Below are 9,613 nucleotides of genomic sequence, written 5' to 3'. Positions count from 1 at the left end.
TTTTAAGAAAATAGACATACTGTTGCCACATTATAGCAAAATCATTTAAGAATTCTATTGAATATTCTCATATTAGTTAAGAATGAGCGGATGAATGCAATATTAAAGATATGACACATAAATTTAATGTCTTAACATTTTGCATAAAGATGGAATATTTTAAACTCTCACAGTTCTTCGTTGTTGGTCCATTAGTGCAGACTCTCCTACTTTGGGCTCTCCTTATCTTCCCAACAAGTGGTTTCAGAGCTATAGTTAGTGTGACCATGACGATAGCTCCTTGTATTGAAAGTTTTCTTCACAATCTGGTGCTCAATCGACATGTCTCGTTGACGCGGTGAAGATAGTGATAGTGCACGTGTGAATAGTTTCCATGAGGGGAAATAGTAATGTGGTAGTGAGTCGTACTATGTGAGTAGGAGTCTCACATTAACTAAGAATGGTTGAGTTGAAAGCAATATAAGAGATGTGACTCATTTATAAGTACCTTAAAATTTTGGGAAATATGTGATATCCAAATCTCTTAATAGTCTTCAATATTAACTTATAGGTGCGTGTTCTCCAACTTTGTGCTCCTCTTTATCTCCAACAAAATCACTTATCAAAAATTTCTTTGTTGAAAGGATGAATTTGATGGTGAGAACCTAATTAAATTGGAATATCTCATTGCCTTTCATACAAAGTTCTTAATTGTAAGGAATTTAACAAGCTCTACATACATCTGTCCACCTTAATCCATGAAAGGATGATTTTCAGGCTTTAGTGACAAGAAAAGTGAGTAGCTGCAGAATCAAGAAAATATTAGTGGCATGTGACAAGTGAATAGTAATGTCTGTGGGCACTGGGCACCAAGGAAAAAAAAAGTCGTCATATGGGAGACATAACAAACCCCACCACGTTTCATAACTTTTGGCAGAACATTCCACACAAACATCATTCACAAAGTCAGTCTTAACTCCTAAACAGAAATTTAAATAGATCACATTGATTGACCTTACAATTTTTATCTTTTTTTTCAAGTCATGTTCAGATTCAACACTTGGAAAAGCCAAGGTGACTGTTTTAGCCTCTCTTGTGATCTCAACTGTTCTTCAATATGAAAACTGTTTCTAATTCCACTTGATTCTTCTCTTGTTCTGTGATGAGTGTTGTATCTTGTGATCTTGTTTCTATGGCTTGAACCAGTGGAAGAAGAAGACAAGCTATGTCCAGAATCTGAAGTTAGTGGTGTCTCAACTTTCTTCCTACCTCTATTATAACTTGAGGGGCCTAATGTGAGCTCAATCTCAGTCTCATCTATGATTTCTAGGACGCCATCTTCTGATTCTGCAAAATGCTCCTCTGCAGGCTGTTCTAGATCAAATTTGATCTGAGGCTTTTCTTGTGCACCTTTATGATTTCCATTTTGAGTTAAACTAATTGCATTATTGAAATAGCTTACTTCAATGCCTCTTCTGGCTTCCATGTTTTTCATCAATATCTTCTGGATCCTATACAAACGATGAAGTTCATATACCTGTGAAAAATCTCAGGACACTTAGTATCTAATTTGCTGATTGTCGAGAAAGTCTCACATTGATCAGAGATCAGAGATAGAGATATGACTAAAGTAGTCCATATAAAGGGTGAAAGAACCCCCACAATCACCCTTAATTAGCTTTTAGTGTAGAGTTAGGTCTAACTCGAATTCTAATACTGATAATGGTTGAGGAATAATATCAAGTAATAGATAGAAAGGTACCTGCTCTTTGAAAGTTTCTTCATGCTTCAACATGGCCATCCTCATGTATTCTTTGTCACAGGACCTTATAGGCTTCTCCATAAGAAACACAGACAAGTTTTCTCTCTAGGAAATTTATGTTAGGACTTGTCTTCCTGATACCACAGAACAGAACCTTCATATAAGCTATATATTTATATATATTGCAGTTAAGCTTAAATGAGGAAAATTCTAACAGAATGCAGTTGATGAATGAGAAGTTGTTTATATAGAAAACATAATGGTTTGAGGAATCTTGATTGATTCTTGAAACACTAGCTAGTACAAAATGATGGCATCAGCTTCTTTTTAGTATAATTTGTCTGTTCCTTTTCCTTGCTCTTGATCCTTTCAATACCTTGGACCACATTTGAGTGAAACCCATCAAGAAAAAAATATCTTCCCGACATCTTTGCGTGTTAATTTTCCTACCATAATAATAGCTTTTCATATGTGCCCACACATGATGTCATTTTTCAAGTTATCCTCTCAATTATTGCAATGCTGATTTAAACACATGATCTAGACAATAATTTTATCTTCTTTTCATTATGCCCGGTTTAAAAAGATAGCTGGAAGAAACAATCTCATTATGGTTAGAGCCATAAGGAAAGGGAAACCAATTAACTAGATTGTTTGAACTAATTCACTTTCTGTTTTCTCTCTCATTCATGTAATCTGCTACATTAGTTTTTAAGCCACTCTACAATCTACTATTCAACATGTCATTAAACTCTCACACAAATGACATGATACGAATTCCAAAAATTAATATATCATCTCCAAAGCCAAGCAAAGAAACTATGTTACAGAAGCCAATGACCATAAAAATAGAGAATATGAAGCAAAACTTGCAGGCTAAAAGGGAACAAATAAGGCAACTATCAGTTTCTAAAACCAGATGGTAAATTTAAAGAAAAACATGAAACAAAATTCATTTTTCAAACATCAAGGAATGAAGTTATGTTTGGAAACTCGTTTGAAAATATGAAGCTAAAATCACGATGAACATAAACAATTTCTCTTAACTTTGCTTCAGCACACCATTACTTTGCCGGGTTTCCGCACGAGTTTTCAAACATGCACTTCCAAGAAGCAAATCTATGTTAACAGAATTTAGCTTCTTAGTAATGGATATAGCTTCTTACCTTACAGAATTCAATTACACCACAATTTTCTGCTGAACAAGAAGATCTCTGAAGGAAAGGCAAAAAGGCTCTCCCTTTCAACTCAACTTCAGTTACAATCTTGTTGAATTTGATGAAGACTGCTAATTTGCTCTTACATCCCCATCAGGCTCTCCAGTTTATACTGTTGGCAGTTAAATAGAATACTTATAATGCAACAGGAACTATAACTGTTTGTAGAATTCAAGATTCTACACACAGAAACCGAAGTGCTAGCTATTGCATGAGGTTAGAGGCATGCCAAACAAATCCCAGTGCCTTGACCAATTGCGTTCAAGTTTTGTGGACAAGATGCCTGAGGCAGTTCCAGCAATGCAGATATATTAAATTAAACAACAGTATAAAGAAGAGGGAATGAATTAATAAATAAATACATGCATTATTAGCACTACTACTATATTTAAAATTTAAATAATTGTTGAGGATCACAAGGCCTTGGTATGTTCATGACAAATCATCAAACAGGACAGACAACATAGCCTGGAGGTGAATCACATGCACCTAAAATTTCTGTATCATAAAATAGTTGTCTCTGTCTCTCAGTTGTAGTGATAGTAAACATTAAACAAATTGCGCATTATGTGTTGTTGTATGATTGAAGCGTGCCTATGTGAAGGTGCTTAAGGTGACATCTTCAATTCCGCCGACAGATAGATCCTGACCGTACAATTTAGTGGGTATCTCTCGTAGATTTCAAAGCTAGTTCTAACTGGCTTCAGGATCTAAAATAATCCAACATTTGGATTTCAGTTTTCACACATATAATAAAATGATCATATACATATATGAGGTTTATCTCAAAACCTTAATTCATTCTTTTGTTTGATTCCATACTAGAGCAAGGAGTGAATCACCAATTATGAATTGCTTTGTAGGGTACATGCCCTGTGCAAAAATAGGTAGATAAAATATGCTATTTGATGGGTTTTAATTTCAGCATCCCTCTTGGAAGACCCCAGTGCAATGATTCTATAACAACTGGCCACGTGGGTGCTATGTAAATGAAATGTGTATTTTTTCCTGACCAAGGTACCAATTGCAAACAGTAGTAGTGACTAATATTTTCATTGCAAATGTTCACACTAAATGATAAATGAATATCACGTAATGAGTTAGATTTTGATGTGTGTGCATATTATACCGTATTTATCTTGTCACAATTATAATCTAGTTAAGAATATCCACATCATATTTATCCTAGCTTTTTCAACATATTTTTCACATTTATTTACTTGAACAATTAGACACAGCTTAAGAAGAACTTTATATGCACCACTGAAAACAATCACCACATGTATACTATGTGGGTAATGCTTCATAGACATACGAATCCTCTTGACCACTGATCGACAAAGTCATAGAGCATCTGAAACATGCAACAACAAAAAACCATTTCCTGGAAGCGTTGCAGAGGCTGCCACAAAATTGGCGTGCTTGCTTTGCGGAGGTATAACAGCCATGAGACTAATCCTTGATCTCGAGTGTCGGAGATCACATTAAGTGGGTAGATTTTGCCTAATAAATCATTCTTCATACGCGCCGCCTAGGGATTAAAGTCTGGGCTAGATTATTAAGGAGTGCAATTACCTACTATTGTGTTAGACCTTGTTTGTTTCTATATAGTATATATGTACACTAAAAAATATATATAGGACCCGTTTGGTATGTTGTATAGTATAAGGTTTGATTGTATTAGGCTTGATAGTATAAGACATGATAGTAATTTAATATTATCCAACAGTTGATCATACATTACAATCATATGTTTAGTGGAGGTGGTGGTGTGAACGTTGTGATGGTGGTTGCAGCGGTGGAAGGTGGAGGTGACGGTAGTGGCAGTAGATGTGGTTGGTGATGGAGGTAGAGTTGTAGTGGTGATAGTGGCAGTGGTGGTGATGAGGATGTTGTAGGTAGGTGACCGTGATGACAGTAGTGATGGCGAAGGGTGGTAGTTTTTGCCAATAGTGGTGGCAATAGTGGATAACGGCGATATAAAGTAATGATCGATGGTGGTGAGGGTGGTGGCAGTGATGACGATGGTGACAACAATGTTGTAGGGAAGTGGCAGCAGCAGTGATAATGGCGGTGGCGAAGGGCAGTAGTTGTGACGGTAGTGATGGTGTCAATAGTGGGTGGGGTAGTAGGGGTGGTGGTAATGACGATAACGGGTGATGGAGGCGGTGGTGAGGGTGGTGGTGGAATTGGTTGTGGTGGTAGAGGTGGCAGTGTTATAGGTCGGCGACGATGTACACACTAACAATGGCGAAGGGTGGTAGTTGTGACGGCAGTGCTAGCGGTGGTACTGATGATGGTAGTGGTGAAGTTGTTGTGGTGGCAGCAATGTTGTAGGGCGATGATGGTGCCAATGGTGGTCGCGGATGGTGGTGGTGGAGGGTGGTGGTGGCGGTGGATTAAATATTTTCAAGTAGTTTATATGTGACAATCTTATTAGGCTTATCCTACCTCTATATGGTGGATAAAATAATGGCTTATTAGCACTTTTGGTCCCCCAGATTTTATAATTGTTCAAATAAGATCCCTAAACTTTAAAAATAGCATTTCGCATCCCCGACGTTAGTCTCCGTTAACAATTTTCGTCCCCCACCATAATTCCGTCCAAAAACTAACGTTTTTGGCTCACGTGGATTTTTTAAATGAGTTGGCCACAAATTAGGAGAGAGAATGGTAATTATGAGAGATAATCTAATTATTAAATTTATTCAATCTAATTTCTGATTTTCCAGAATCACGTGACTGAATCCATCCTTATTTCTCATTTCTCCTTCAGCGTTCTTCTCCATCACCATCTCTTCTCCCCCAAATTCTCCCAAACCTGCAATTTAACCAGATTGATATAATCAAACTTTGGTCTTCTAAATGCTTAATGGACCTTATCTTATGAAACAACAAAAAAGAAAATTTGTTTCTCCAACAATGCAGAGTGAGATTAACGACAGATTGATATAGTGGCCAGCAATGTTCTTCCCTTTAATCATGATTGTAATATACCTTGCTCATCAATGATACAAGAAGAGAAGCATATAAATCTTAGATTGATTCTAACAGCAAAAAGGATTCATCTCTTCCACTTCATCTTCATCTTCAAAAGATCCCCATCTCCAATCTTCTTGAACCCAGAAAACCTTTCCCCCTAATCTAGTGAGAAACCCAGAAATTGAACCCAAGCCCAGAAACCCAAACCAAAAAATCAACCCAGAAACTGTTGAACCCCAAAACCCCAAATCCAGAGAAAACCGAAACTCCAACCTAAAAAACCCCAATCCAGAGCAGTACTGAAGAAGGGTCTAAAGGGTCGTTGATTTGGGGATTTTCCAAGAGAGAAGATGGATCGAGCAAGGTAGAGGTGGTGGTTGGAGCAGGATTGAGCTCGGTGAGCATAGTTTGAACCCAGGAAAGCAGATCGGTTAGATCGTAGTGAACGGTGTCATAAGCTCCGCTGGAAACGCCATCGGCACCCCTGGAGCTCCGCTGCCGCACCCCTCCACCGCGTCCCTTTTTCTTCTTCCCCTGTTCAGTTTTCCTGCAACTCTTCTTCATCTGTTGCATGAATTAGGGATTTTAGAGTTAATTGGGATTTAAGATATTTTTAATGTTTATTTTTAATTAAATGATGTTAATTTATTTTAATATTTTAATAATTTGACTCTCTTTCCTAAATTACCTTTCTCTCTCATAATTGGTGGCCAACTCATTTAAAAAAAAAGTCAACATCAGCCAAAAACGTTAGTTTTTGGACGGAATTATGGTGGGGGACCAAAAGTGTTAATAGAGACAAACGTCGGGGTAGCGGAATGCTATTGTTAAACTTTAGGGACTCAATTTACACATTTTTAAAATCTGGGGGACCAAAAGTGCTAATAAGCCTAAAATAATTCATCGTTTTAATTTATAAGAGTGGATTGATGGATAAACTCATGCAATACTTAGTACCAAACAATGGATAAACTCATTATGTATTGTATAAGTCGTAGAAATAATAATATAAAATTATTCATGTAGCCTTACCTAATTGTTTAACATGGTATCAAGGCTTTTTGTGACCAAACAGTCTAGAGTTCAATTCTTCCTAATTCTAATTCTTCTGAAATAATAGAATTAAAAAGCAAATGGTATGTAAGTATGTGCATTTTCCACGCTTCAAGCTCAAACGAGTAAGCTCAAACTAACTCTTATATGACAGGCGTGTTAAAAATAATAATATAAAATCATTCATATGATGTTACCCAATAGGATAAACTTTAACGACAATTGATCGTAACACAATAAACCTATACAACACCAAATGAGTCCATAAAAAAATACCAAGGAATTGTTTAGAGTACGTATTAGATGAGATCCATAATGAAAGTATTTATATATGCTTCGCCCTTATCAAGAATCAAGATGACCACATGCTTTGTGAGGCTGCGCTAGTCTGTCAGTGTCATTGAAGAAGCTACATGAATGATTATTATTATTAGGCTTAAATGCATTTTGTGCCCCTGATGTTTTAGGGGCGTGCAAATGACACCCTTCTTCTAATTTTGTCAACGTTTGTACCCTCAATGTTCTGAGAAAGTATAGCGAATGCCCCTCCGTCAAATTGACGTTAAAAAACTAACGGAGGGGCTGACGTGGCTTTTCTTTTTATTTTTCTTTTATTTCCTCAAATGACACGTCATTAAATAAAAATCAGAAACTTAAAAAGGGGTGGGGGAGATTCAAACCCAAGACATGAAAGTGGCAAAACACACACTTTACCAGTTAAGCTACACAAACAATTAGTAATATTATGAACAAAGATTTATTTATATCATGTTTATTCATCAAAATGTAATAAACATAAACCCAAATACTTCCCACTATTTCATTCCCTTCATCTTTTTGAGTCTCTCCATTTTCCTACGAATCAAACCGAAACAAGAAAGCAAATACAAAAAAACTCTGATTAGCTAACTAGTTGAATGTGAATTCTGAAAGAACTTAACATTGCAAGTTTATCTCTAACTCTGAGTGTAAAATATCAAAATCGAAAGCATGATTGATTCGAACGAATTGAAAACAGAAACCATCAGAGAATTGCAACAAGTTGAAGCGTGATTTGATCTCTGTTCAAGAGAATGAGAGTTGAAATGCGAGGTACCTGTGCGGAGATTCAAACTGCAGAGAAGAAAGGGTTGCTGGTTGCAGATTCAGAATGTGGAATTTGAAAGCAGCGATGTTTATTGCATATGAAAAATAGTAACAATGGTACCAGCCAGTAATTTAACCTGAGTGAAGCCAAATTACAAAACTCAAAAGGGATTGATTTTGAACCAGAATACCCAAGCGGATACAGTGAAGAACCAGGGCACAACCTTCTCTTGAAGTGATCCTCCAAAGCTCCATCAATTTGTGCTTCTCTTCTCAGATCTGGAAACAAAATCCAGAAATCGAACTCATAAACAAACCCAAAGATCCCATTTTTCTGCAAAATCAAACCTTCTCAAACAGACTTTTCATATATTCATCTCATCTTCATCCAGAACACACCCCAATACCATCGAACCCACACCCAGCCTCACCTCATCCCCGGCGCAACCCAGAACCACCCACACCAGCAAACCACAACTCACCCGAACCCCAAACCCACCACACCCAACCTCACTTCATCCCTACTGCAACCCACAACCGCAAATCGACCCCCGCCCCCATATTGGAAACCCAATCCCCAGCCTCACCGTCGCGCCGCTTTACTCCGCCGCCATCACCCAATCGGCCACCACCGCATCCCACCCCACCCCCACCCCAAAAACCAGAAACCCACTCACCTCCAACCACCACCGCAACCCACCCCACCCCACCCCTTTCCTAGAAACCCAATCGGTAACCACTCAAAGGGAGTTTTACCAGAAATTGGGGGTGAAAGATGAAGAGAAGGAGAGAGGGGGAAGGAGGGTTAATGATATAAATAAAATTGTGTTACTAAATAAATCAATTCTCTATGTAGCTTAATTGGTAAAGTGCGGTTTTGCCACTTACAGAGCCTGGGTTCGAATCTCCTTCTCCTATTTTTTCAAATTTTAAAGTTATTTCCACGTGGCAACTCCAAAAAAAATAAAAATAAAAGCCACATCAGCCCCTTCCGTTAATTTTTAACGTCAAAGTGACGGAGGGGTACTCGTTACACTTTTCAATAACATTGGGGGTACAAACATTGACAAAAATAAATGAGGGGTGTCAGTTGCACAATCATGAAACATCAGGGGCAACAAATGCTTTTAAGCCTTATTATTATTAAGCAAACACAAGAAAGAAAAATGAATAAAAAAGAGAGGAAGAGAAATGGACGTGGGATGGAAGCACGCGTTGCCGGGGGTGGAAGGTGCAATCTTATGGGGCGGTGGGTCCTTTGGAGTTTGCTCAAAAAGCCTGACCTACATACCGGCTTCTGTTTCTCTCCGCTCCCATTATTTCAAATTGGATATTCCAACCACATAAACGAACGACCCCACCAAAAATCAAGTTTCATATTAATAAAAAATTGGGAATAAAAAGGTAGTGTGCATTTGTATTTGTGTTACGTTCAAGTTGAAAATATTTTCAACTCAATGAAAAAAATTCTCACGTTTACTTTTTTTTTTTTGTTTTAAAATGTGTGCAAAGTGAGTTAGGAGCAAACGAATTA

At 37.5% G+C, this 9,613-nt stretch overlaps 1 protein-coding gene across 1 annotated transcript; it reads right to left on the bottom strand.

Annotated features, from left to right (window-relative positions):
• Nucleotides 1-779: 779 nt before the first annotated feature.
• Nucleotides 780-3,486, bottom strand: LOC130714931 (uncharacterized). The gene is made up of 3 exons (XM_057564912.1): nucleotides 2,908-3,486; nucleotides 1,742-1,875; nucleotides 780-1,516 (listed from the first exon to the last, which is right to left on the bottom strand). Exons 2-3 carry the CDS (start codon nucleotides 1,820-1,822, stop codon nucleotides 1,016-1,018), a joined length of 582 nt encoding a protein of 193 aa, XP_057420895.1. The 5' UTR covers nucleotides 1,823-1,875; nucleotides 2,908-3,486; the 3' UTR covers nucleotides 780-1,015.
• Nucleotides 3,487-9,613: the final 6,127 nt, after the last annotated feature.

The sequence above is a fragment of the Lotus japonicus genome, chromosome 4 (genome assembly GCF_012489685.1).
Source record: "Lotus japonicus ecotype B-129 chromosome 4, LjGifu_v1.2".
Classification (NCBI taxonomy): domain Eukaryota; kingdom Viridiplantae; phylum Streptophyta; class Magnoliopsida; order Fabales; family Fabaceae; genus Lotus; species Lotus japonicus.
Note: the sequence above shows the minus strand (reverse complement) of the source record. Positions and strands in the feature narration are given on the sequence as shown.

What these genes read in the sequence shown, in the direction of transcription:
- LOC130714931 (XM_057564912.1), bottom strand. Translation starts at nt 1,822, where the DNA reads ATGGAGAAGCCTATAAGGTCCTGTGACAAAGAATACATGAGGATGGCC. An exon ending in AAGAAACTTTCAAAGAGCAG is followed by an intron (nt 1,517 to 1,741) that starts GTACCTTTCTAT and finishes GATTTTTCACAG; the next exon opens with GTATATGAACTTCATCGTTT.